The 27,702-nt window shown below is 61.4% G+C and overlaps 1 protein-coding gene across 1 annotated transcript; it reads left to right on the top strand.

Moving 5' to 3' along the window:
- The first annotated feature begins 11,939 nt into the window (after positions 1-11,939).
- CCDC27 (coiled-coil domain containing 27) lies at positions 11,940-27,243 on the top strand. The gene is given in 13 exon segments (XM_047869979.1): positions 11,940-12,278; positions 12,682-12,814; positions 15,434-15,529; positions 16,079-16,233; positions 19,017-19,178; positions 20,066-20,161; positions 20,468-20,783; positions 20,922-21,052; positions 22,936-23,013; positions 23,320-23,532; positions 25,349-25,453; positions 27,011-27,074; positions 27,077-27,243. Coding segments are annotated over 13 exon segments (1,947 nt in total). The 3' UTR covers positions 27,136-27,243.
- The last annotated feature ends 459 nt before the right edge of the window (positions 27,244-27,702 follow it).

The raw sequence follows: 27,702 nt of genomic DNA, 5'->3' as shown, positions 1-27,702 counted from the left end.
TCTACGGTCTACACTTACGTGAAAGCGTGGTGTGTGCAGACAGGAGTGCCTGCGTCTAGGGTAACGTGGCCATCCTCCCCCTCCACTGCGCACTCTCTAGGGAACCACCTTCCGGGGTGTCAGAGCCCCCTCTCGGGCCCTAACTTCCGGCCAGGGCTCCGGGGCCACGGGACCAGCTCATTCCAATGGGCAGCAGGCTCTGCTCACCAGAAGGGGTGTCCGTGCCCACAGGGACCTGCATTCCCCCCAGGGTACACCCCTACTGCACTCACAGGAGCCGTGGACTCAGGACTACGGCGGGTGCGTGTGGCTGCCCCTGCCCCCCATCCCCCGTTTCCTCACACCCCCTCCCCCTGAGGCTGGGGAAGGAAGTACACTGCCCGTGCCATTTCACAGATGAGGAAACTGAGGCTAAGTCTGGGGTCTCAGGCATCACAGCTGGGCTGGAGTCTGGCACTTGCTCCGGTGGCCATATGCCTGAGCCCCCCCACCGTGTGCCCCCTTGTCCCACCTCAGGAGTTGGGAACCCGTCCCTCAACTCGCTGGGGTCCATGAACCTGGGCGCAGGCCCAGGCGTCCCGTGGCTCTGTCTGCTCCTGGAGGCCAGAGTCCGGTAAGGGAATGCCACAGCCCACTCCCCACCCCAACCTGTGTGCCCCAGAGAGGGTCAGCGCGGGGCAGGAGGGGCCCCAGCTGCACCGGTGCTCACCAGACCCCACACACGGTCCTGGAGCCTTTCTCCCACTGTGCTGGGGGAGGGGCACCTTGGGAGAGCAAAGCCAAGAACTCACGGCATGGAGAAGCTCTGTGTGCTTAGCGGAAAACGCAGATCGATCGATGGGAGTCACCATCCCTGGGTTCCAAACTCTGGGTCTACAAAACTCAAAGGTTCAGAGAAAATAAACCTTTAAGGGGTGAAGAGGTGGGAGGGACGCTCTCTCTCGCAGGGGAGCATTCTGGAGAGTGGGGTGGACCTCTCTTCAACACCGACACCAGCCACTCTGGGGCGAGAAAGCGTGCCGTCCCCCCCCCCCCCCCAGCCCGCCTCAGGGCCCCAGTGTACGACCACCAGGGTCAGGCCAGGGTGTCAGGTCAGTCGCAGACTGCCGCGTCTCTCTCCCATAGGCCAAAGCACTTTAGCGCTTTAAGGCTAAAACAAAAACAAAAAAACAGAAACACCACCCATGTTTTTAATGTAATTAATCCTTTTCAAGCAGTATTAATGGATCTATTCCAATGATATTAACTTTTTTTGGTAATGTAATCTTGGGAAAACGTGTTATTTTTTTAGCTGTGTTTTGGTGGGAAGTTTTGTTTTTGTAACATAATAAAGCCAAGTTCCGAAGGCTTGTCTCTGAATAACTCCGCTAAGACAACAGCACGCACGAGCAGCAGCTCCTGAAGCCCCCACGCCAGGCTTGAGCAGCAACCCCCACCCCGCCCCGTCCAGGGTTTCTCCCGTGTTTTCAGTGGGAGGAGCCCGCGGGCACCCTCCTCCCCAGGGCTATGTGCTCAGGGGTGTCCGACGTCATACAAGAATGGCCTCAGGGCAAACACACGGCTCTGTCCTTGCAAAGCTGGTGAACCTCACAGGCCTGACTTGGGCCTTGGCCTGCCAACTGAGCCCTGGAAGAGCAGGCTCATCCGAGCTCCATGGGGGCCGAGAGGGGGGTCTGGACTTCAGAAAGGTCACGGGGCCCGGGTAGGTCACAAATTCCCTCCCAGCAAGCAGCCTGGAGTCGAGCACATTCACGTTTCTCTGCAAAACTTAGGAAAAGACGGCAGAGAGCTCACGTCTGTTCAACTGGGGCTGGGCCCACGCCGGCTTGTTTCCATGCTTCTAGTTCTCAGGTTTCTGCATTTCAGAACTCAAAGAGTCAGGGCGCTGCCCCAGCAGAATAGGGCTCTTGAATCTGTTCAACCTGGAGGGAGGTCCAAGTCTTTTTAGACCTCGGGCGGAAACGAAGCACAAGATAAAAGGGACAAAGGCCAGATAGAGCCATGCCCACAGTTCTCTGGCACACACCGAGGCAGGGACACCACATGAAGGCAGGTCAGGAGAGGCCAGGTGGGGCCAGGAGAAATCAGGTGAGGCCAGGAGAGGTCAGACGGGACCTGGAGAGGCCAGGGGGGGCCAGAAAAGGCCAGGAGAGGCCAGGTGGGGCCAGGAGAGGCCAGGTGGGGCCAGGAAAGGCCAGGGGAGGTCAGATGGGACCAGGAGAGGCCAGGTGGGGCCAGGAAAGGCCAGGAGAGGCCAGACGGGACCTGGAGAGGCCAGGTGGGGCCAGGAGAGGCCAGACGGGACCTGGAGAGGCCAGGTGGGGCCAGGAGAGGCCAGGAGAGGCCAGACGGGGCCAGGAGAGGCCAGACGGGACCTGGAGAGGCCAGGTGGGGCCAGGAGAGGCCAGGAGAGGTCAGACAGGACCTGGAGAGGCCAGGTGGAGCCAGGAGAGGCCAGGTAGGGCCAAGAGAGGCCAGGAGAGATCAGATGAGGCCAGGAGAGATCAGACGGGACCAGGAGAGGCCAGGTGGGGCTAGGTGTGGCAGCCTGGGCCCCAGCTACACCTTTCTGGTCGGGCCCATTCATTTCCTTTGAGCAAAACCTGTTCATCCCTCTCCTCAGTTGTCATCTGTTCCAGGGCCCACTGTGGCGGGCTGAGCGGAACGTGCCCTCGTCCCATCACAGAGACAGGAATCCCAACACACCGACACCTCTGAACTGGAAGGGAAACAAGACTCAGGTTGTTTAAATAAAGGCAGCTTCTGAGGAGCCAACACAGCGCGACAGTTTCCCCACGAGGGCGCCTTTAATATCCTCGCTCAGAAACTTTTGAAAAGTAGGGTATGAGCGACGCGTCCAATTACTTTCAAACACATAAAACACCTCCAGTATGTCTGCGGTGTAATTTAAGAAGAGATCTGGGCTCCGAGCAGACCCGCCACTTTGCAAGGCTGTCTTGTCCCGGGAGCGTCCACACCACCCCTATGTAGCTGCGGAAAAGAGAAGAGAGGGCCTGCTTCTGAAGCATGTTCCCCGCCCCTCGGGAGGAAAACGGTGTCCATTCGTGCCCCCACCCCACCTCCAAAGGGAGCCTTTATTCAGGCAAGGATAGCAAACAGCAAAGTGGGCTTTCACATGGTGTCAGGATATTTCGTCCCATCTCCCAGGACAGTGCTGCACATTATCGTACGCAGACACACGTCTCCACGGGTTCTCCAAGACATCTGTCTGGTTTTTAGTATTTTTATTTGTTTAAGTTTATTTATTTCGAGAGACAGGGAGCAGGGGAGGGGTGGAGAGAGAGAATCCCAAGCAGGCTCCGCACGGTCAGCGCAGAGCCCGAAGCACAGATCCCGCGAACAGTGAGATCACGACCGGAGCCGAGATCAAGAGTCCGACGCTTAGCCGACTCAGCCCCCTAGGTGCCTCGACTGTTTGGTTTTTAAATACTGCTACCACTGCTCAAAACGCCCCAGTGAGACCTGCAGCCTGCCGCTTGCACGTGACATTTAGTTTCGAATATGCCCCACCAACCTCAGCTCTGCTTTCTAGAATCCACACTATCAACACCGGTCTACACCTCAGGCACAAGAGAATAACCGGAGAGAAAAAGGGCTTTGGCAAAACGAACTGCGAAAACGCTGGCAGCGAGCACGCCCGGCTTCTGGCTCTAACTTCCCGCCGGGCTCTGAGGAAGCACGCAGCCCCGGGTCAAGCCAGAGGACCACACAACGCCACAAACACAACCCTGGTAAGATTTTCAGAGTAATGATGTGCTGAGCTCCCTCAGTGATCACTGAGCTGACGGTGCTGGGTCTGGGCTGGCAGGGGGCCCGAGGGAGGTCCCGGGGACATGGCGACATGCTGGGGGCTGGTCACATAGGTTGTTCAGTTTTGCAAAAACGCGCTGAGCTCAGGCACCTGTGTACATGCCGTGTACCAATGTGTGTTCTCTATGTGTGTTATGCTTCAGTTACAAGGGTGCAAACTCTCCTAAGAAGGGAGCCACCGGGAAGACAGCACCATAGATCATCTAAAACTACAATCTGCCAGCTTGCCAAAAACCCACAAATTTTAAACCTTTATGAACATGCTTAGGTGATGAAAACAAGACTAGTACGTACTATAGCATTCGGCCGAACCCTTTCAGAACGCTGTTTGTGCGTTAACGAGTCAGGATTAAGCCTTCTTAACACGTTTTAGGAATGGATTTCCCATTAGGAGTAGTTAGGGACTTGGGAGAGTCAGGTGGGCAGGAACTACAGGCAAGCCTGGAGGCCGGGGCGCACCAGCCAGCTCCGGGTCAGCAGGCACCAGAGGGGCCCTGCCCCCCTGTGGCTGGCTGGGCTGCACCTGACACCGGCCGGGCTGCTGCCGTGGTGGCAGCGGGTCCGGATCGCTGTCACTCCCAGTGTTAGGCTCAGCTGCTGGAGATACCGCTACCTGACAAGGGCTCACGTCCCCCCCAGCTGTGAGTTAGGGAGCAGGGCTCTGCGTTCAGAACACCTCAAATCCAACCACGGGGCCACTGTGGTCCGAGCCTGAACTACTGCAGTGCCCCAGCCCCCGCCCCGCGTCTCCCTGCCTCCTGCCCCTGGGCCGCTACCGTGGGGTCTTCCAAAGGGTGCAAGGACCTGCTGGAACAATGCTTGCAAAGCTCCAGCCGGGTCAGTCAGCCTTCCATGCGCCGCCCCCAGGGGCTTCCCAAGGACCGGGCTACGGAGCCCCACCCGAAGCCTCTGTGCCCACTGCTCTGACCTTGTTTCTGGCCCTCGCTACCAGCTCGCTGCACTCCTGCCAGCTCGGTGGCTTTGCTGTTCCTTGAACAAGCCACAGGGGGCCTACTTCAGGGCTTTAAGAGGACTTAGTTTCCCCTCTGTGCAGATACCTGCACAGCCCGCTCACCCATTCGGGTGCCCGCCCCAGTGACCGGACCCTCTTCAGAAGCCTCCCCACCCTCCTCTTCCCCGCCCCGCGTGACTCGTCTTCGTGGAACCGAGTGGCGCCGACGTTCCATTGTACTCGTGTTTGTCCACCGAATTCAGCAGCTCAGAACGAGGACTCTGCTGCGCTGGGGGCCGTGTCTACAGCGCCCAGAGCGGTGCCAGCCCGGGCAGGTGGTAAGGGAACATCTGTATCCTGCTCTCGAGCCCCCGGCGCGCCCAACACTCCTTCGCGAAGGAGGAAGCCAGCGTGCTTGCAGCCATTCACCTCCTAAGGAGCGCTCGCGCTCGCGGCCACACCCCACCCCAAGTGGGCCGGGGCCGAGGCGGCCAGGGGACCCGGCCCCGAACGACCAGGCGTCAGGCCTCTGACGGAAGTGTTTGCTCGGCCAGCTTTGAGGGCACCGCCGGCCTCTTCACTTGGAGAGCAGGAAACACGGAAAGGGGGCCGGCAGGGCAGACGCGCCACGGCTGGTGGAGGAGCTGATGGCACGGGGAGGGGAGAAGATACCCAGCGCAGACGCCCGAGCGGCCGACGGGACGACCCCCACGACACGAGGTCGGAGTGGGGTGCGCGGGCCCCTCCTCAGGCCCGGGTCCCAGCGCTACCCCGCCGCCAGCCAGAAGCGCGCCCTCCCGCGGGAAGACGGCGCCCGGGCCCCCGGGGGCGGGAGGGAGGGGGTCGAAAAGCAGGGACTGCAAGGGCGCCCGCAGCCGGAATGCGTCCGCCGGCGAACGCCCGTTGATTTAAGGCCTCCGAGAACCCCGCATCGACCCGGAACCGGAAGTGCGGGGAAGGTCAGCAGCAAGGTCTAGGCGTGAGGTGTGGCTCTGGACGCGGGGCGTGGCCGGAGCTGCTCTGGGCGGGGCGGGGCCCGGGCGGGGCGGGACAGAAACACTCCTCGGAAGGACGTGGTTCCGGACGCGAGGCGGGGGAGGGGAGCGGGGGTTAGGATGGTGGGGCGGGGCTGGGGGCCGGAGCACCTCCTGGAAGGGCGTGGTTCTGGACTCAGGGCGGGCGGGGGCGGGGTTTATGATGGTGGGGCGGGGCTAGGGCGGAGCCCTGGGCTCGCGGCTGGGGGCCGGAGGGCGTCCTGGAAGGGCGACGTTCTGGACTCAGCAGTGGGCTCTGGGCGAGGGCGTGGAATGACGGCCACTGTCTTCAGATCCCCGAGGCCCTCACCTTCTGGCGGTGGCTCTGTGCCTATTTCCCTGCGGAGCCTCTTCCCCCACGAGATTTCCTTGATCAGCGACAGGGTTTTTTCACATATTAATGTCTATCTTTGCAAAAATTGGCTTTCCAATTAAAATTTTTTTTAATAACCATAAATCATAGGCTTTTGGGGCACCTGAATTTTGCTCGGGTTTTGTTAACAGGGTCACTGAAAACCCCAGGGTGCGGGACTCCGGCACCTGCGCGAGCTGTGGGGTGTCTCACTAGCTGAGCAGGGCGCTCCTGGAAAATTGGCTGCTGCGGGAGACCCCGCCAGCGTCCTCTCGCTTCCAAGATCCATTATCTGGTGTCTCCCAGTCGGTTAGCCAACTCCCTCCGATTTTCGAGAAAATCTAGTCCTTTTCTTGCAAGGTGACCGTACCAGAAAGGTGGCTGGTTTACGTGTTGGAATCACTGCCCCAAGATAAGTGTTCTATTTAATACTGACTTCTCTAATGATTGCCACCTTGGGTTAAAGGTTATTAAATAGGCTTGTTTTATAAGTTTCTATTTAGCTGCGCAAGTAATCTGAAAGCATTTTGAGGTGGTGAATTTATTGTTTTAAATAAAAGTTTCTTGCAAAGATCATATCATGAATTTCCTTCAGCCCGCAAGAAAAGAAGTCATCCGACCTCCACTCCCACCCCACTAAAAGCTTGTATAACTGGGGTTTTGTCTCTGTGTCATTAAAGATGTCCTGAGGAGGGCTGGGAGACCATCAGCAGGAGCCAGGCTTCTCTCTCTCGTCTTGCTTTCTGTGTTTTTTCTTAAAGATGCAATTTTTAAGTAATGTCCACACCCAACGCGGGGTTCAAACTCGCAACCCTGAGGTCAAGAGTCGCACATTCCACTATGGAGCCAGCCGGGTGCCCCCCTTCTTGGTCTTTCTTGGCCAAATGGTTTCATTCTCAAGGCCAACTCCTGGTGTGGAACTTTGGACATCCATCTTTGCTTGAAAGATGGGAGAGTGGGGCGCCTGGGTGGCGCAGTCGGTTAAGCATCCGACTTCAGCCAGGTCACGTTCTCGCGGTCCGTGAGTTCGAGCCCCGCGTCGGGCTCTGTGCTGACAGCTCGGAGCCTGGAACCTGCTTCAGATTCTGTGTCTCCCTCTCTCTCTCTGCCCCTCTCCTGCTCGTGCTCTGTCTCTCAATAATAAATACACGTTAAAAAAAATTTCTTTAAATGAATAAGCGTTGAAAAATAAATAAATAAATAGCAGGATACTGGATAAGCAGCTGTCCAGTCGGGATGTGATCCCATTTCTAGATTTTGAGCTCAGGATGCCTTCCTGGGTCATATCTGAGTAACAGTAAAGGTGAAGACCGAGTGTCTCAGGATAAGGTGTAAGCTCCACAGGACCAGAGACCTCACTGCGCTGTCCCCAGCCCCTGAAACAAGCCCGACATTTTTCCTGGCTGTAAATATTTCCTGAATTGAAGTTTAAAATAAGCTGGAATGTCCTCCGCTTCTACTGCATTTTTCTTCAAAGTCCTTGAAGCCAGAAACGGTACTTCATTCAGCCAGACATTTGTCAGGCACCTGCTATGTACCAGGCACCTTCCTGAGGCCGGGGAATCAGGTCTGGAGAACTCCCTGAAATCACTACTGCTCGACCGAAGGCAGTTCTAATGGGTGGTGAATTGTGTCTCCCCCAAATTCGCATGCTGAAGTCCTGTGAACGTGACCTTCTTAAGAAACAAGGCCAGTGCGGATGTATTTGGCTAAGATGAGGTATACTGGAATAGGGGGGCCCCCTCTTCCAAGATGGCCGGTGTGCTTATAAAAAGGGGAAATTTGGACACAGGCACACAGGGACAACGCCACGCAAAGATGAAGCAGAGGTGGGGAAGGTGCTTCTACAGCCACGGATCCCCAGAGGCTAGCTAGGGAAGAGGCTGGGAACAGAGTCTCCCTCCCGGTCCTTAGAAGGAGCCAGGTCTGTTGACGCCTTGATCTTGGACCTCAGAGGTGCGGGAGAACAACCCCGTGCTGTGAGCGCCCAGCCTACGGTGCTGTCATGGCGGCCCCAGGAAACCGGTACAGTGAAAGTCACCCTTGGGGATTCTGGCTGCATCCCCAAAGTTCTTACACCTTCCACAGAGGCACTCCCCAGCAAGAGGAGTCCAGGCCCCAAGAATCTGGCCTCTGCTGCTCTTTGAACAAGCCAAGGTCACTCCCACGTCCAGCTGATGAGTTGGTCTCTGCTGGCAATGCTGTTCCTCCCGATTTCCCGGTGGTGGACTCCTCGGCGTCTGGGCCCCGGCGTCACGGGGAACAGCCCACCTTCTCCAACCCGCCCACAGCACCTGCCATTACCGGCTCCCTCGACCCCCGCGCATCTCCATCAGAGCCCTTACCCCGAGCTGAAATGCTCCTGTGCGTCTGCACCTCGGTTTTTGTTGTTTCCTCTGCTGGAGCATAAGAAACGGGAGAGCCAGGGTTGGGCTGCCGTCTTTCCATCCCAGGGCCCGGAAGCGCGTCAGGCTCGCAGGAGATGCTCAAACCACGCAGGGAGCCGGGCGGTACAGCGTACTCAGATTGCCTCCAACAGGTGCCTTAGGACCTTAGGGCACGTGGGCTTGCATTCGGCCCGTGACCACCCGGAGAATTCTTCTGGGTCCTTCCCAACCCCTTCTCATCCTGTCGCCTCTCCATCTGCTGGACAAGGAGGGAATGGTCAGGGATGGTTAGAGGAGAAGAAAAGGACTCTTCCACACCTTTTAATAAGCGTTTGTCCAAGTTTATTTATTGTTGAGAGAGACGGAGAGAGCGAGCGGGGGAGGGGCAGCACGGAGCCCGATGCAGGGCCGGAACTCACAAACCCTGGGATCGTGACCTGAGCCGAACCGACAGTCGGACGCCCAGGTGCCCCTCTTCCACACCTTTTAAAAAGTTATTTGTTAGGGGCGCCTGGGTGGCACAGTCGGTTAGGCGTCCGACTTCAGCCAGGTCACGATCTCGTGGTCCGGGAGTTCAAGCCCCGCGTCAGGCTCTGGGCTGATGGCTCAGAGCCTGGAGCCTGTTTCCGATTCTGTGTCTCCCTCTCTCTCTGCCCCTCCCCCGTTCATGCTCTGTCTCTCTCTGTCCCAAAAATAAATAAACGTTGAAAAAAAAAAAGTTATTTGTTAAATAAAATTGGGGCAAAATATAAATAGCACAAAATTGACCACTTCAAACGTACCGCTCCGTGGCATTAGGGCACAACATTCCCCCTGTGGTGCCGCTGTCATCACCGTCCATCCCCGGGACACTTTCCGTCTTGCAGACTGAGACTGAAACTCTCCGCCCTAAACGCTAACCGCCATTCCCCCTCCCACCTTCGGTCTCGAGGAGTCTGACTCCTCTGTGTGCTGCGTGCGTGTGGCATCACACAGGGTTTGTCCTTTTGTGCCTGGCTTCTTTCACGAAGCATAATGTCCCCGGGGCCATCTGTGCTGTGGCAGCCATCAGGATGTCCTGCCTTCTCAGGGCTGAGTGAGATTCCATTCTGTGGATCTCCTCTATTGTGTTTCTCCATTCATCCGTTGATGGGCATTTGGGTTGCTCCTGCCTTTTGGCAACTGTCACTAATGCTGCTGTGAACGTGGGTGGGCAGACATCTTCTCTGCCTTTTTGTTAATTTTTTATATTTGTTTTTGAGAGAGAGACAGAGCACAAGCAGAGGAGGGGCAGAGAGAGAGGGAGACACAGAATCTGAAGCAGGCTCCAGGCTCCAAGCTGTCAGCACAGAGCCTGACACGGGGCTCGAACCCATGAACTGTGAGATCACAACCTGAGCCGAAGTTCGACGCCCAACCGCCTGGCCACCCAGGTGCCCCTGTTTCCCCTTTTTATAAGGACCCCAGTCAGATGGCTCAGAACCCACCCTCATGACCTCTGTAAAGACCCTATTTCCAAATCAGGCCACATCCTGAGATTCTGGGGGTTAGGACTTCAACAGACCTTTTTGGGGGGTAACGGTCGCTGTGTGTCCCCCCCCCCCCCCCCGTTGCAATGCAGTGCACCAGGTGGTGTGCTTGGGCGGGGCGGGGGGGGGCCACACCTCCAGGCCAAAGCACTGCTAACCAGGGGCCCTCGGGGCTCCCACCTCCTGCCTCCGACGCTGGTCACGGAGGTGGAGCCTTGTCAGCCTGGGTCCCTGACCAACAGACACTCTGTCCTCGACCCAACTTTAACGGGGCCCCTCTGAGCCCTCTTCTCGCCCCCGAGGCCCCCATCCTGGCCTCCCCCGTCCATGTTTGGCCAAGTCAGTTTTAGCAAGAGTCCTGCAAGGCCAGTTTTCAGAGTCCCTGGCCCCTTGTCATCCAACCACACCCCTCTTCTTCCCCTCCGTGTGCGTGAGCCCTCGGCCTGCCCCCGGAGAGGAGCCCCCACTCCTGCTGCCCCGCTTAGCAAGGTCCACCACGACCCCCTCAGGCTGCTCCTGGGCTGGGGGCCCCGCTCACCTGCCGCATTCAGAGTTGAGTTCAATCTCTCTCGCCTGCTCTACTCCTTGAATAAAGTCTTCCTTTCCGTCCTGACGAGGGTCGGACGAATTTTTCTGCAACGTGGCCCGTGGTGCCCAGCGAGGCAGGCAGCAGGGTCCAGAAAAGCCGTGCTGCGCTCAGCCCCTGGGGCCCGGCTGGCCGCTGCCACGGCGTGCCACGGGCTGTCCCACGGACTCCGTGGTGCCCTTGGGGCCCAGGGCAGCCCCAAGTGAGAATAAGTGAGAATAAGTGAAGAGCCCAAATGCCAAAAAGACAGACAGAAAGGCAAAGTTAGAACTAATTTGCTTCTGAGCTCCTTGGCGTCCAAACTGCTGACGGTGAACAGCAGTGAAAGCGGAGGTCAGTGCCACATGTGATTCATTAGGCCCCTGTTTTGTCCCCCTTCCCAACTACCCAGCTGGGCCCGGTCCCTCTAGGACGGCAAACAGGTGGCAGCACTGAGGACGAAGGGAGTTAACGATGATCATAGTTAACAACAGGCCGTCCTCACTACGTGCCTCAGCTCTTTATCTACTTTTCCCGATTGAATCCTCACGCCGGCTCTGTGAGCTGGGGATTATCTTTACCCCCATTGTAGAGATGAGAAAACCGGCCCAGAGAGGGGACGTGGCTTCCCAGGGACCAGTCATAGGAGAATGAGGAGAATGTGGGTTCCCACCCAAACCAGAGGGGGTCTCGTGCGCGAATGTGTGTACGCGGGTCTGTGCGCGTGTGGGTGTGCGCCGTGTACGTGAGTACGGGACCCGCGCCTGGACCGACGCCTGCAGGGAACACAGGGTGGCACTCGCGGTGTGACCTGGGGGTGCCTCGCACGCTCCTTGCTGCAGGCTGTGCTAACGGAGCCCCGCTCTCAGACAAGCGGTGCGGTGAGGGAGCAGGCTTGCGCGGGCGGTGATGAATTTGGAGGGAGGGAGTGTAGATTAAGAGTCTGTCCCAAAAATTCAGGGGAGAGGGGCGCCTGGGTGGCTCAGTCGGTGAAGCGTCCGACTTCGGCTCAGGTCATGATCTCACAGTCAGTGAGTCCGAGCCCCGTGTTGGGCTCTGTGCTGACAGTGCAGAGCCTGCTTGGGATTCTCTCTCTCTCTCCCTGTCTCTCTCTCTGCCCCTCCCCACCTACCCCGCTGGTGCGCACGTGAGTGCTGTCACAATAAACTTAAAGGCAGGGCACTGATGGGGGGCGAGGACAGAGACAAGAAGGGACGGGGCTGCCGGGGCCTCGGCCGCCTCTCCTGGGAACAGCTTCTGGGTCCCCTCGCGGGCAGGAAGTTAAGACGAATCACAGAAAATTAGGCCAAATGGCACGGCCTGTTTCTATGGAGACGTCAGTGATGCCACACACGCTCCCCGGATCCCACAGGACGCGGGGCTTCCGGAGCCGGTCCCGCCCGGGCCTGAGCAGGCGTGCCCGCAGAGGCCGACCGCCCACGGCGCCCTTCCGCCGCCCGACCGCGGTCTCTGCACCTGCCCTGAGGATGCTGCGGGCCGGAGCCCTCCCCCCCAAGAAGCGCAGCCTGGAGCCCAACCCGCTGGAGAAGGGCGTGCTGCTCCTGCAGAGCGTGGCCGGCCACGGCAGCTGCGGGTGGCGCGGCCTCAGCAAGTCGGCTCGGGCCCTCAGCCGCTTCTACGGGAAGATGGTACGGGGTCCCGGCGGGCGGACGGCCTGCTTCTGCCCCTCGACCGAAGGCCTCCAGATACGCTCCGGTGATGGCCCCAGAAGGGCAGATTCTGGGGGGTGCAGAGCCCGTGAGCGAGGAGGCACCGTCCGCCTTGAGCCCTCCTCAGAGGGGTCTCCAGGAGGAGCCAACGGGGAGAGGAGAGGATGGGGGGGAGGGGAAGCACAGCCGGCAGGTCCCTGAATGTACCTCAGGCTCCAGGAGACCAGAGAGCCAACCCGGGGTCCCCAAGGACTCCCCAGGCGGATGCCGCAGTGTCTCCAGCCGGTGCACACGCTGTCCTGAAGCTCGCGGTGCTCGGGGAGAGGGGCAGGCGGCTTCCAGGGTCTCCTCTCTCAGTGTCTCGTTGTCCCCACTCCGCCAGGACGGACGCAAGCAAGACGCCAGTGCCGAGGACACCAGCTTCACGGCCGAACTGGAGGCGCTGAGAAAGGTGTTCCTCGCGCGGCCTGACTGCCCTCGGTTCAACACCAGGGCCACATCCATGTGTTCTTACGGTGAGAGCCACCGACCAGGGGGCTCCCGCGTGAAACCGCCTCCTTCCCCCATGGAGTCGGGCGGCCTTCCCTGCTGGCACATGTCAGCCAGAGCGGCGGCCCGCGGTGGCTGTGCGCGGTGGCCGCGGTTGCTGCTGCTGCTGAAACTCGCTGTGTGGGCAGGAGCCCCAGCTGGAACCAGCAGCAGAGGCAGAGGCTGGAGGGATGGGAGGGGGAGGGGTGGGAGGAGGGAAGGGTGGGAGGAGGAGGGGTGGGAGGAGGGAGGGGAGGGGTGGGAGGAGGAAAGGGTGGGAGGAGGAAAGGGTGGGAGGAGGAGGGGTGGGAGGAGGGGGGTGGGAGCAGGGAAGGGTGGGAGGAGGGCGGTGGGAGGAGGAGGGGTGGGAGGAGGGAAGGGTGGGAGGGGGAGGGGTGGGAGGAGGGAATGGTGGGAGGAGGAAGGGTGGGAGGAGGGAGGGGAGGGGTGGGAGGAGGGGGGTGGGAGGAGGAAAGGGTGGGAGGAGGAAAGGGTGGGAGGAGGAAGGGTGGGAGGAGGAGGGGTGGGAGGAGGAGGGGTGGGAGGAAGAGGGTTGGGAGGAGGGGGGTGGGAGCAGGGAAGGGTGGGAGGAGGGTGGTGGGAGGAGGAGGGGTGGGAGGAGGGAAGGGTGGGAGGAGGGAAGGGTGGGAGGGGGAGGGGTGGGAGGAGGGAATAGTGGGAGGAGGAAGGGTGGGAGGAGGGAGGGGAGGGGTGGGAGGAGGAAAGGGTGGGAGGAGGAAAGGGTGGGAGGAGGAGGGGTGGGAGGAGGGGGGTGGGAGCAGGGAAGGGTGGGAGGAGGGCAGTGGGAGGAGGAGGGGTGGGAGGAGGGAAGGGTGGGAGGGGGAGGGGTGGGAGGAGGGAATGGTGGGAGGAGGAAGGGTGGGAGGAGGGAAGGGAGGGGTGGGAGGAGGGGGGTGGGAGGAGGAAAGGGTGGGAGGAGGAAAGGGTGGGAGGAGGAGGGGTGGGAGGAGGAGGGGTGGGAGGAGGAGGGGTGGGAGGAAGAGGGTTGGGAGGAGGGGGGTGGGAGCAGGGAAGGGTGGGAGGAGGGCGGTGGGAGGAGGAGGGGTGGGAGGAGGGAAGGGTGGGAGGAGGGAAGGGTGGGAGGGGGAGGGGTGGGAGGAGGGAACGGTGGGAGGAGGAAGGGTGGGAGTAGGGAGGGGAGGGGTGGGAGGAGGGGGGTGGGAGGAGGAAAGGGTGGGAGGAGGAAAGGGTGGGAGGAGGAGGGGTGGGAGGAGGAGGGGTGGGAGGAAGAGGGGTGGGAGGAGGGGGTGGGAGCAGGGAAGGGTGGGAGGAGGGCGGTGGGAGGAGGAGGGGTGGGAGGAGGGAAGGGTGGGAGGAGGGAAGGGTGGGAGGGGGAGGGGTGGGAGGAGGGAACGGTGGGAGGAGGAAGGGTGGGAGGAGGGAGGGGAGGGGTGGGAGGAGAGGGGTGGGAGGAGGGAAGGGTGGGAGGAGGGAGGGGAGGGGGAGGGTGGGAGGAGGGTGGGAGGGGAGGGGAGGAGAGGGGTGGGAGGAGAGGGGTGGGAGGTGGAGGGGTGGGAGGAGGAGGGGTGGGAGGAGGAGGGGTGGGAGGAGGAGGGTGGGAGGGAGGGTGGGAGGGGGAGGGTGGGAGGGGGAGGGTGGGAGGAGGAGGTGGGAGGGGGAGGGTGGGAGGAGGGAGGGGTGGGAGGAGGGAAGGGTGGGAGGAGGAGGGTGGGAGGAGGAGGGTGGGGAGGAGGAGGGGTGGGGAGGAGGGAGGAGAAGGAAGCCTCTCTCTTTGCAGAGAGTAAGCTCCTCTCTTTCAGTCTCTCAGCATCAATACGCTTGGGGGAGGGGGGAGAATGTTGAAAATTCTGAAAGCTGCCAAAAAGGGGTCATAAGGCCAAAGACAGGAACAAACCCCTGTGTGGGGCCCGACAGCCGCCTGGTGGTGCTGGGCCCCGTCTGACCCGGGAGAACCGGAGGCTTTGAGAGGGCAGCCGGGCACTCCGTGGTCACCAAGGGCCAGTGGCCAGGCCAGGCAGCACCCCATACCCCTCAGGTCCCAGCCTGCACTGGGCCCACGTGCCCACACATGACCTTGTCCGTAGGGACAGGGCAATGGAGGCTTAGTGCTGTGGCCGGGAACAGGAGCCTTGTTCGTGTCCGAGGTGGGGGCCCCCACCAGCTCCCCTTTGTCAGGCCTGGAACCTCAGCAGCCTGTGCCCCTGATCCAGGACCTGTGGGCTGGGCTGGCCGGGACGGCTGGGGGACCACAATGCGTCCTGCATGCTGCTCGTGGCGTGAACCGTGACAGGTCGGGGGCAGCTGGGTCTGCCCTTCGGGACAGAGGGGCTTCTCAGATACCATGAAGCTGAGCCTTTTTTCCAGGGGATGCGGGGTCCTTCCGGGGAGGGGTGCCTCCATTTGGAGAGACTCAGCTGCACCTGCTGCTCTGGGCCGGCACACCAACGCGGGCAGGAGGACGGAACCGTGTCTCCGTTCAGTCCCGGCGTTCCCGCAGGTCCCCTGACACGGCCCCTTTAATCCCACCCGAGGTTTACAAAGAAATGGAAGCATGGCCCCTGCCCTGGAGGTCGTGGAAGGTGTAGCCTTAGCGGCCATCGGCTGGCGTCTTGAACCCCCTGCAGGTTCAGCCATCTCAGCCGAGTTATCCGAGGAGTTGCGCGTGGCACTCGATTCCTGGAAGGCGACCCAGGACCCATTCTCCAGCCAGCAGGTGGACGGTGAGGGCAGGGCCAGTTGCCACCGGGGTCCTCTCCTCATCACGCCAGCCCCGAGGCCTCTGCCTGCACCTTCCCCCGGCCCCTGCTCTCCCCAGGCCTCCCTGATCCTGCCCCGTGGGGACCACCTGCCTGGCTCTGTGTCTCTGACACAGGGTGCGTCCCTCCTTGAGTAGAACACACTGTTCCCACACACGAATATACTTTCTTTCCTTTATCCAAAGACGATCTCTGCACGCAGAGGTCTCCTTTGTCTGAACGCCAGGAAACCCCTCACAAATGTCTGGGCCACCTGGCGCACCGCGGCATCAGCATGACCCCTGCTGTCCTGGCCCCCAGGCCCCGGAATCTCGAAGGGCTGCTTTCACTATTTCCCTCCCTTTCTTCAACACACACATGGGCAGGTGGGGAAGGACGGACGAGGGTGGTCACAAGTAGGGGTGTGGTGAGCCCGGCCGGGCAGTGAAGGGTTTCTGGGGGGGGACACGATCATGGAAGGCCCCGGGGCTGCTCAGCATGGGACTCGTCTGACTGCCCCCCACTTCTCGACAGGGCGCCTCCTTCCCTTTAGTAAGAGCGCCTGTGAGTTCAACTACTTGAGGACAAGCGAATCCCGGATGATAAGCCCGGTCCCCAGCAGCCCAGTCCTGGCGCACAGCCAGCTGAGAAAGCGCGTGCCCTGGTACATCTCTGTCATCCATGAGAAGGTACGGCCGTGTGCGGAGCCCTGGGCACAGACCCTGAGCCGCATGCCCCAGCTCCGCATCCTGCTGGAGAGGAGGGCCGCGGCCACCCCGGGGGCTCTCGTCCCTGGATCAGGTCAGCTCTTCAGGCAGGTCCCCAGACGCGCCGAAGCTGACCCCCAGCTCCTCTTCCGGTTCCGTGAATCAGACGTTTCCAAACCCTGCAGCCCCCGTGCGCCTTCACCCCAGTGGGCGGCGGGTTAAGCTGGCGTGGGTCCCGCCCCCTGGCATGCAGCTGGCCGCACGAGTCATGACCTCAACCATTCACATGCCTTTGACCTGATATTTCCACTTGGGAGGATGTATTCTTAAAGATTAACACCAGCTTGGTGTGCAAAGATCTACCTACGAGTTGGTTTGTTGGGATTTGATTCTCTGCATCCTTGTTTGTGACAGAGAACGGCCAGTAATTTACCTGTCTGGTAATTCTCTTGTTTGCTTTTGGTGTCAGAGTAAGTCTGGCCTCAAAACAAACCACCAAGTGATGCCCCTGTGGCTCAGTCGGTTAAGCGCCTGACTCTGGATCTCGGCTCAGAGCATGATCTCACTGTTCATGGGTTTGAACCCCGCATCGGGCTCCATGCTGACAATGCCGAGCCTGCTTGGGATTCTCTCTCTCTCTCAAAATAAATAATAAACTTAAAAAGTTTTTTTAAAAACCATCGAAAAGTTGGGAGGCATTTTCTCCCTTCCGTTCTCTATCCTCTGGAAGGGTCTACACGAGATTGGTGAAGAATTCATCACTGAGGACTCCTGTAGAGTCCTCAGAGAGAAGGTTTTACAAATAATGAAGTCACTTCCTTGAAAGATATTCAGAGTTCCTTCTCCCTCTTGTTTCAGTTTGGGGAACCGATGGTTTTTTTTGTTGTTGTTTTTTTTTTTTTTTTAGGAATGTGTCTGTTTCATGTAAATTTTCAAATTTATTGGCCTAGTCCTGTACAGGATGGTGTTTTATTACCCCTCTAATTTCTGCAGAGAGAAAGCATGCCTCTTTTCCATTCCTGACGGTGCTAACTCCTGCCCTCTCTGTTTCTCTCCATCTGTCCTGCTAGGTGTTTATCAACGTTAATAGTCTTTTCTTAGAACCTGCTTCTGTAGTTGTCTTAAAGCTGGTGAAGCTTTCATGGCCGTCATGGAAATGAGCACACAAAATGTTGAGTAGCTGGTGGGCACACAAAACCCTGAGGGTGTGGGTCCACGGGTCTTTGTGTTACCTTTGATTCCCGAAACTCTGCCTCACATTTTCTGATAGGTTTCACAACTTTGAAAGTGTTGATATCCTGGGACCACTTTGGGGAAAGCCTGAGGCTCTAATTAGCTAGAGCTACACAGATCTGTGTAAAAGAATGTCCTTTGCAACATGGTGTTCTTATGCAAACAGCGGGAAGGGGTATTACCAAAGGCGGATGTGAACGGGCCTGGGGAAGGGCTGCAGGCTTGGCTGCCTCCAGGAACTCGGAAGGTGTCCTTAGGGCTGTCTTTCCCTCATCTCCGCCTGGTCTGAACTGGCCGAGGTGATGCTTCATCACTGGAGGGAGGCCAGAGAGCCACCTGCAGCCACAAGCCCCCAGTCGCACCGAACATCCCCTTTCCAGCCACCGCTGTCCAGTTTGGGACACATGCGTGGGTCTCGATCACTATGGCAGGGGAAAGAGGTGCGATTTTGGCAAAATCATTTTAACGTAATTGTATAAGCAGTTCCTCATTCTTTCAGATGCTCCCGCCCCCGTCTTGCTGCTGGCTCCGCCCCTCCCCCCGCCATATTGCTGGCTCCGCCCCCCGCCATGCTGCTGGCTCCGCCCTCCCGCCATGCTGCTGGCTCCGCCCCTCCCCCCATGCTGCTGGCTCCGCCCTCCTGTCATGCTGCTGGCTCTGTCCTCCTGCTGGCTCCGCCCGCCCGCCATGCTGCTGGCTCCGCCCCTTCCCCCCCGCCATGCTGCTGGCTCCGCCCTCCCGCCACGCTGCTGGCTCCGCCCCCTGTTGGCTCCGCCCCCGCCATGCTGCTGGCTCCGCCCCCTCTCCCCTCCCCACCCTCCCAGATCTTCGTCCACCCTCTCCTCTGCCACAGCCTCAGCTCTTCTCTGAAGCCCTGAGGTGGATGGCTAGCCCGTTGGTTCCCTGCGGGCCCCAGTCGGTGCGCGTGGGGCTCGGAATCCGTGCCCTCCGTGGCCTCGGCCTCACCCTACAAATCTCCATATGTCTTGATGTTGATCATTGTTCCGTTTCAAACTTCTAACCTCCTTGGCGCATCTGCTTCTTTGACTCGTGGGCCCCGTGGAAGCCTGGCACTTAAATCCCAAACATCTGGAGGGCTTCCTAGCTGCCTCCTTTTCCTCTGGCACCTGTGCCTGGACCACCTCCCTCCGGCCTCAGCTCAGATCTGGTGGCAAGTCCTCCGGTTTCCGTTTGTCCAAAAACATCTGTATCGTGTCTCCGACTCTGAGGAACTGGGGGCACAGAGATTTTGAGCACAGAAGGTGGAGGGGCAGAGGGCGGGGCTCTCTGACAAGGCCCCAGGGCGGGGGTGGGTGGCTGGGGCCAGGCCTGAAGGGCAGGTACCAGGAGCCCACCCCCCCCAGGCAAGGATTTGGGACTTGCCCTTAGGCAGGGGTGGCTGGGATTTCAGGGTGCCTGAACGGCAGACCTGCCCTTCCTGGGCTCAGAGCTGCTGGTCTGCAGGTGCCCCGAGAGGGTGGGCCCGGGAGGGGCTCGAGTGGCACATGGGGGCCACCTGCGCTTCTGTGCAGGATCACTGCCTGCGCACGCTGGGGGAGGAGGTGCAGCGCCTGTCCCAGCTGGAGGCCCTGCTTCGGAAGAAAGACGAGGAGGTCTCGGCCCTCCAGGAGGAGAGGGAGGCCTTGAAGAAGCAGCTGAAATTCCTCCTCCAAAGCAAAAGCCAAGAGATATTGGTATGTCAGGGCACGGGGTGAGCAGGGGGCCTGAGCCACGAGCTCTGCTGCCAAGGGTCCAAAGCTCCGGGCAGCCCTCGGGCCCCCCCCCGCAAGTGGCCCGTCGTCCCGGAAGCCTGCCACGTCCTGGTGGGGGCAGGGGCTCCGCGTAGAAACAGACCCCTGTGCTTTGCTGCCCGCTTGCTTGGTCCCTGGGGCGGGCCGTGTGTCTGTCTGGACTCCGCTTCCTTCCCGTAAGATGAGGATCCTCCGAGATCCTGAAGGATGGAAGGAGCCCTGAAGGTGGTGTCCGGGGCTGAGACATGGACCCGGTGGGCGTGGCGGCTCAGTTGAGCCAGGTCTGTTCTGCCTGCAGGACATTCAGTGTCCTTGCCTATAAAGCAGGGCGGGTGGGTGCTGCCCCTTCCCAGGTCTGGACAGAGGGCTGAACCAGGCAGGTGTCGGTAGGGCCGGGGGAAGCAGTCGCCTGGTCTTTCTAAAACTTGATTTCTTTCATCCCTGAGGATACAGCCCAGCATTATGCTGGGGGCACACATGAGGCAGGGGTGGGGACCCCCGAGATGCCACCAGAGAGAGCTGGACCAGACGCCGATGGCACGGTGCCAGCAGGCAGGGGCAGCAGGAATCTCCGGGGGGCCTGGGGGTGTCAGCCTGCCTTCCCTGCTCCCCAGCCCCCCCGGGGGCGCTTAGAGAGCTGTGAGCCACAGGAAACATGGGCCTGCTCACGTGCAGGCCACCGCCCCCCTTCTCAGCAACACAGCACCCTTGGCAGGAGGACACTGGCTCCCCTCCCTCCCCTGCAACATGGAGAGGCTGCTGTCCCCTTCCAGAAGGACAGGTCTCACCCCCCGGGGGAGCCGAGGCAGGCTCACGCAGGCGTCTTACAGGAGGAGCCCTCAGAGTCTGCACCAAAGCCCTTGGGGAAGCTGAGCATCCTGAGAACCTTCTTCAGAGACGAGGAGGAGTTGCAGCACAGAAGGCAGGTGCGGGCCTGTTGGGAAATGGGGGGGGGGGGGCGGGGGGAGGCCTGACCCCGGGCCACATCTGCAGGGCAGCCGGGCGGGGCCCAGGCCACGGTGTCCCACCCGTAGCTCTCACCTGCTGGCCATTCCCCAGTCGTAGGCCCTCAGACACACCTGGGGGGAACAGGTGCAGGGTGGCGGGACTCCAGCCCCCCTGCCCCGGGGGGTGCCAGGGTCTCCGAGTGGACGAGGCTGACCCTGCCCCGGCTGGGGGGCCACGGCCCCACGCCCAGTGCACTCCTGCCCGGCGTGCCTTCCGTGTCCCAGCCGCAGGACGAGTGTTCCGCGACCCATAGGGGCAAGGACCTGGAAGTGGATGGCAGCCAAGGAGACGAGGCCAGAGAAGCAGAAGGCGGAACGGGCAGCGGGGAGGCTGCGCCCGAGGAGGGGGTTGAGGTGGAGGTGGAGCAGCTGGAGGAGGAGGAGGTGCAGGGGGCCGAGGCTCAGTCTAAGAGAAGTTCGAGCTCCCTGGAAGAGGCCTTCGAGCGGGAGCTGGTGGCCCAGCTGGAAGAGTACGAGCAGGTGATCTGGGAGCTCCAGGACAAGCTGCAGGTGACCAGGACCAGATACTCGCTCGCGACAGGTGCGGCCCCAGGGCCTGGGAGCCTCGGGTGTGGGGGGGAGCCCAGGGGACCGAGGCCCGCGGGGCGGAAGGCCGCCACCCTCAGCCCGGCTTCTCAGGCCCCTGCTCTCGCTCCTCTCCTCCGCGGCGCTCACTCAGGTGCCATCACGTCCTTACAACGCCGAGTGGGTTTCCAGGAGTCCCGGCTGCGGCAGGTGCACACAGAGAGCGAGGCCCTGCAGAGGGAGCTTCGGGAGCGGGAGGACCAGCTTCGCGCCATGTCCAACAAGGTGGCCGTGCCCCTGTCACCCTGGCACTGGGAGCTGGGAGCCCGGGCAGCCCCGCACCATCCACCCTGGGCCGCTCGGCTCCGGGCCACTTCCCAGGACCCCCCGCCCCGCGTCCACCCGCCCCTAGCTGAGCACCGTGTTTTCTCGAAGTTTTTCACACTCGCAGCGTAAAGAATCAAGGAGTCCCACAGGCTCCTCGCCCCAATAGGTGTGTCCACCCTCCTCCCCCTCACGCGCCCCTCCCCCGTGGCGACCGCTCTCAACTCTTCCTTAGGAATCGCTCTGCAGGTTCCCGGACGGCATGCTTCCAACGCCCATTCTGGAACTTTCTGCATCATCACATTATCTATTGCTTCCTCCTTCCTCCCCTGCCTGGGGTCCCCAACGCAGGGAGGTCCGCCTCCCACCGGTGTCCCCCACCCAGGACCCCCAGGGGGGTGGGGGTGGAGGCACGTTGTCAGCAGCACACGCCCGCCTGGGGCTGAAACACGGGCTTCCGGAATGAGGATTAAGGTCCATTCTCTCTTCTGACCTACTCCCGCGTCTTCATGAGCGCGCATCCTGCAACGATCTTTTGATAAAAAAACGAGTATGTGTAAACTGGGGGGACACCGCACTCCGCGAACGGCCTGCTTCTACTTGGCGGCAGAGTGTGGCTGGGACGGCGCCTTCCGTCAGTGTGTCCCCGCCTCTCGCTCGCCCGGGCCCAGGCCGGGTGGCCGCGGTGCCGTCCTGGTCCCCGGTGCCCTGAAAGCTGGCGGACTTGTGCCATCGCGGCCCGTTCACGGTCCTGGGCTCTCCGGGACCAACCGGGAACGCGTGTCCTGTGGTTCTGGAAGCTCACGTTTATCTCGGTTTTTTGTTTCCTCCTCTTGTCTCTCAAACCTTCCGTCCTCCTGGCGTCTCTAGACCTGGTTCCCCCTCCTCTTCTGTCTCCTGGTCCGTCTGCCGTGCTTTCCTCGTTCTCCGCACTTTCTCCGCAGCCTCCTCCCTCCTGCCTTTGTCACACTGACGCTTCCCCGATCCACCTTGTTCTCCGAACGTCCTTGTATCTTCTTTACCTCAAGATCCGTGGCCGGTCTGACCTCGCGCAACACTCCTGGCTGCCTGGCTTAATTGCTGCAACATCCCTCTCTCTCCTGCAGGTGTCCTGTGTCCCTCCGCCTCGGTCTCTGTCGTTCGCGAGAAAGCTTTGCTCCGGCGTCAGGGCCGAGTGGAGTGGCCACGCGGTGCTCATTTTGTGCTTCACGCACAAGGGCACACGGACCCCCGTCAGCCCAGCGTTCAAGGTCGTCTCGTTAGGGCTTTCCTCTTAATTTGCTCAGATTGCCCCGGAATCTGGCACCTGGGAGGGTTTCTTGCCTGTGATGTGAAGGCCCAGCTGCTGGTGTTGCGGGAGGCCCGGTGGGGGGGGGGAGCCCACATCTGGAGCCTGGGGCCACCACCCCCACACTGAGCCTGGCACCTCCCCCGCCGGAGCCCCTCTGCCAAACCCCGGCCCCCAGCCTCCCGCCAGGCGGACAAGGGGCAGGCTCCTCGCCGCTCAAGGTTGGGGACCGGTCTGCCACTCGGTTCCTGAGATAGTCACCACCGACCCCCACCCCACATGAGGCTCTACACCCAGAAGCAGCCGCACCTCCAACTCCTGAGCCTGGGGGACTCCGGGAGGGAGCTGGGCTCGTCAGCTTTCCCCGCCGCTGGCTCAGCACCCATCCTCCTTGGCCCTGCCCAGCTCCCTGCGTGTTTGCAGGCCCCCCGTCCTTCTCCCTGCCCTTGGCAGGGGTCCTGCGGCTTCTGTGGCACTGGGGCTCGGGGAGACGGGTGGACACCGGTGTCCCGTCCGTCCTCCCGTTCCCTGAGCCAACCCCCCTTCTGCCTTCCAGTTCTCCAACCTCAGGGAAGACAAGAAACACGGAGAGATGATGGGCCTCATGGAGAAGGACAACTTTCTCCTCCACCAGGTGACCGCCAGGCGTGGTTAAACGGTCAGCCAGATCTTGCTGTTTTTGCTGTAAGTCCTGACGCAGCGTGGGGGACATGAGCCGCGAACCCCCTTCGCAGTCAGTCAGGGGCCCCCCTCCGTCAGGCGGCACCCCCATCAGCAGTGGCTGGAACGCAGGTGCACACAGAGGCTCCTCGCCACTGCTGGCTCCACATCTGGCTTGAACTCGGTGACGCCGGCCGTCTTGGGGGGACAAAGGGGCGGGGAACACGGGCGACCCTACTCCCCCGTCCTCCCTCCCCCCCCCCCCCCCCCGCCCCCGCAGCAAGTGGCGGAGCTGCAGAGCAGACTCACCAAGCAGGAACATGTCATCTCGGAGCTGGAGGCCAAGGTCAGCCAGCTGCAGGACCAGGTGAGCCAGAAGGAGGGCCAGCTGCAGAGACAGAAGTGGCTGCAGGAGGAGATGGGGAGCAGGAACGAGATGATCCAGCAGGCGGAGCTGCAGGCCCGCGTGGCCCTGGAGAGCGCGCAGTCCCGGGTAGGCCCCTGCGTGCAGAGCCAGGGCGCCCCGGCCTGGGGAGCTCAGGGAGTGAGCAGGGGCTCAGGCTCTTCCCCCCTCGTACCCCGGCCCCCCTGGCGCAGAGTTGCACTCCAGAAATGGTGGTGGAGACAGCAGAGGTGTGAGGGGCCTTGCACACTTCGGCCCCGAGGCGGGGGCAGCCTCGCCCGCTTCGTGGATGGAGTCGCTGCCTTGGCTTGTGCTGGGAGTGGGCACCAGGGCTTGGCTGGCCAGGAAGGGGGGCTCTGCGGTCAGGGGGTATGCTAGTAGCGCCACCATCTCCTTGCAAGCTACGGGGTGCTTGCCATGGGTCCGACACCGTTCTAAGCAGCTCGTTGAAGTCTTCTCACCTCGTGCACAAAGCTACAAGCAGGTATTCTCAGCGTCCTCACTGTGTACGTAAAGGCACCCGCAGCAGGGGAGGTTAAGTAACGCGTCTGAGCCCCCAGGGCCGCGCAGGGGTGGTGCTGGGATTTGAAGAACAGGATCCCATATCGGAGCCCCTACATGGGACGGGACGTGAGCAGAGGCACAGAGGGAGGCCGAGGTGCCCTCTGCTATGAGGGACCTCCCCCCCACCCCCAGGCGGAAAAGGAAACCCGCGGAAGAGCTGACTTGATTTAGAATCCAAAAAGCGGCAAAGGGAAAGGTCCTCTCTCTTTCCCACCCAGAGTGCCTGTGGCCACCCAGGTGCGCCCAACTCCCCGTGGGGGGCCAGCCTCCTGCTGGGCGGCTCTGAGGGCATCACCGAGCCCCCTCCCCATACCTGCTATCTTTCATCAAGTGGTGTCCCACCCAGCTGGAGCGTTAAAGGGGTGCTGGGGTCTCAAGTCTGTCTAGTAGGGCCTGGAGCGCTGTGCTGAGAGGGTGAGCCTAGGCCTGGGGTTGGCAGGAAGGGGTGCCAGGACCTGCCAGTGATGCCTGAGACAGCCCGGGCGTGGGGCACTGTGGCCGGACACCCCCAGCTGACGGGCACCTCCAGTAGAGAGGGCAAGACCCCCACATCAGTGCGGTGCCAGCACCGAGCTGGCATCGGTCCACACTGGAAAACATGGGAGCCCCCCCCTCAAGGTCCCGGGGCTCCTAACGTCCCCTCTGTCCCGGAGCCAAAGTGGACCCTCCTGCAGCCTCTTCAGGCTGGTTCCCCCTTGGCCCTCCTGCTCTGTCAGGGCTTCCAGACGTGGGGGCTGAGGAGCTGCTAGCGTGCCGCCGTCAGAACTCGGGGGGCCCTGTCTGAGGGCTTGTGGGGTACAGGCGGGTGGAGGCGGGCTGGGGCCCTGCACGTGCACAGCCAGGCCGATGGCAGCGAGACCAGACAGCCTGAGCCCCGTCCCCGTCCACACCCGGTTAATGCCCTGTCAGCGGCTAGTTACCGCCAGCAGCAGGAGGCAAGGAGGGAGGGACCCCCAAGTGCCCCCTCCAATGCTAACAGGGAGGGGCTGACAGGCTCGCAGGGCACCCTGGGGTCGGGAGGGGGCTGTGCCAGTTCCCTAGGGGAAGGGGGTGGCCCGGTGGGGGGTTGTTCAGAGCTCTGGTACCCCCCCCTCCTGCCTTTTAAAACCATTTCCTTTTCAATTACAAAGGAAAAAAAAAAAGCAGTAGAAAGTCTTAAAGCCTTGGTGTCAGGCCCCCCTGGGCCTGGGTTTGGATCCGGCCCCTTGTAGCTCCCGGGCAGACCAGCCGGCCTCTCCCGACCTCTTCCAGTTTCTGAGGCTGTGAAAAGTGAGGGCACGTCTACCTTCTGAAAAGCTTCAAGCGGGGTGGTGACTCCCCCGCTCCTTCCCTTTGCTCACAGCTCGAAAGACTAAGAAACAACATCATCCAGGCCACCTTCAGCACCCCCGGGATCAAGTCCTTGGCCACTGAGATCTCTGACAATGACATTCTGGAGGCCTTGCAGGTACATTTGGTGCTGGGGCTGCCTCCTTGTCCCCGAGGCCGTGTCTCCGGGCGGGAGCTGACTAATTTGCAGCCAGAGGCGGAGGGGAGAAGCCAGCATGGATGCCACGGACCCCCATTCTGGTTCTGTGTTACTGTTCGCCGTCACCCGGGCGGGGATCATCCTTACTCTCTGCTCAGGCAGAGGGGGACCGGACCCCCTGAAAGGGTGGCGATGTTGTACAGTTGGCGAGGCTAGCCGCTCTCGGCCTTCGGTGACCCCCAGCAGCAAGTCCGCGGGGGATGCAGAGGGGCGGGGGGCCGAGCTGCTGGAGTCCTGGAGGTTCCCCCGCAGCAGGGACCCTGGCCCACCCAGCCTCTTCAGGGATGCTTCTCAGCACCTTGGCGTGGCCTCAGCTGGGATAGTCATCTGTTCACGCAGGACCCTGGCACAGACCCCTCCCTGGCCTTGGCCCGCGCTGTCATCTTGCTGACCCCAAACAGAGGTCTCACAGGGGCACGGTGGTGCAGGGAACATGGTGCAGACTTTGGGGCCGGTAGGGGTCAGTCACCACCCCTGTGGTCCTCGGCTGAGAAGCTGTGGCCGGGTCACTTGAGTTCAGAGCCATGGAGTTTCCCTCTGCACGTGGGAGACAGCACGTCTGCCTCGGGGCGTGGTGGGGAGAGGGCCCTGGGAGCCGAGCCCCTGACCCATATGTGCTCTGTGCGGCCCGGTGTGCTGCTCACAGGGGCTGCTTCGGTCCCCATGCTGCAAGCCTCCCACGGCAGGGCGCTTGCCACCAGGGCCTGTCCCCTTCCAGCGCCCCGCGTTTCCCTGAGACCTGATTTCTTTCCTCTGCGCCGTGGGGGTGGGTCCGTGGCCAGTGGCGATCCTGCAGGGTGGCAAAGGTCTCAGGGGAGGGGTCCTTGCATGAGGACCTGGAGGAGGTCTCTGCAGCCTGGCTACCGTTGCTTGGGGGAGAGGGAGAGGGAGGGGGCAGAGAAGAAAAGGGGGAGGAGAGGGAGAGAGGAGGGGGAGGAGAGGGAGAGAGGAGGGGGAGGAGAGGGAGAGAGAGGGAGGGGAGAGAGAGGGAGGGAAGGGTCCTGGGTACCACCCAGTAGTCAGGGAAGAATCCTTTCCCCTGCCAGTGTCGACACAAAGGACACAAAACAGTGACCGGTGATGAAACAGGAGAGGTGAGGGAGGGGGCAGGACAGAAGGGCCTGGAGGGACAGGCTCCGTGGCCTCTGAGGTCTCTCGGTCCGGGGCTGCTGGAGATTCCCAGGGGACCTAGTACAGCTTCAGGGGAGAGCCACCGCGGCCCGCCGCCCGTGGGGGGAGGGGCTCTCTTCCCCACTCCGAGTTCTGTGGGCTTCATCTCCGGGGGCCTGACCAGCAGCGGTGGGAGTGTTTTCTGCACAGAAGTTCGCAAGTGCTGCAAGACCACAGCTTTTCCCCCTGGAGAGCTGGTGTCAGTGCTCGGAGCTCCGTGCAGGCCCTGCTGCCGGCTGCCCTTGGTGGTGGGGGGAGGGGGAGGGGGAGTGCGCCCCTGCAGCCTCGGCCTGTGCTCCTCCCCAGAGGATCATCTCTGAGCGAGCCGACTACTACAATCAGCTGAAACAGAAAGGCATCAGGATGCCTCCCTGCACCAGTCGGAGGCCCCTTCCTCCCAGAGCAAGTCCAAGAAGCTGGCCTCCAAGTAGAGCCTGCCTGCCCACGCGCCCCCCGCCCCCCAGACGCTGGGCCCCAGCTCGCGGGACCATCGTGTGTGGCCCGGTCTTCTCGCTTTAGAATTAAACCCTGTCCTTGGCCATGGGCTCAGTTTCTCTTTCCCTCCGGGACTCGTGGGGGCTCGGGTTCCATCCGCAGCCCCGATCTGCATCCCTGGCTCCTTCTTGGGGAGACCCCACACGGAGCAAGGGCCCCCTCCAGAGGCCCTGGGCTTTGAAGGCTTGAGCCTGGGTGCCTATAGGCTCCTTCAGTTGGGCCCACGGGGGGCCACCTCCGAAATGGGGCTTCCCTGGCTGGGGCGACCCCTTTGGAAGAGGGTGGATGGAGGCCGTTTTTCCTGCTGCTGTTCCTTTCCATCACTCTGCGGGAGGGACAGCTCCAGGCGGCCGGCCAGGCACCTCTGTCTGCGTCCTGCGCACCGCAGGCTTCGGGCACATAAACAGGCGCTGAATGAAGGAACCCATCAGGCGCGGCTCTGCTCTCCCGCCCGCACCTGTGCGCGCAGCCAGACCCGCCTCGCCCAGGCGCGAACTGGAGGG

This window comes from Prionailurus viverrinus, chromosome C1, assembly GCF_022837055.1.
Source record: "Prionailurus viverrinus isolate Anna chromosome C1, UM_Priviv_1.0, whole genome shotgun sequence".
Classification (NCBI taxonomy): domain Eukaryota; kingdom Metazoa; phylum Chordata; class Mammalia; order Carnivora; family Felidae; genus Prionailurus; species Prionailurus viverrinus.
Note: the sequence above shows the minus strand (reverse complement) of the source record. Positions and strands in the feature narration are given on the sequence as shown.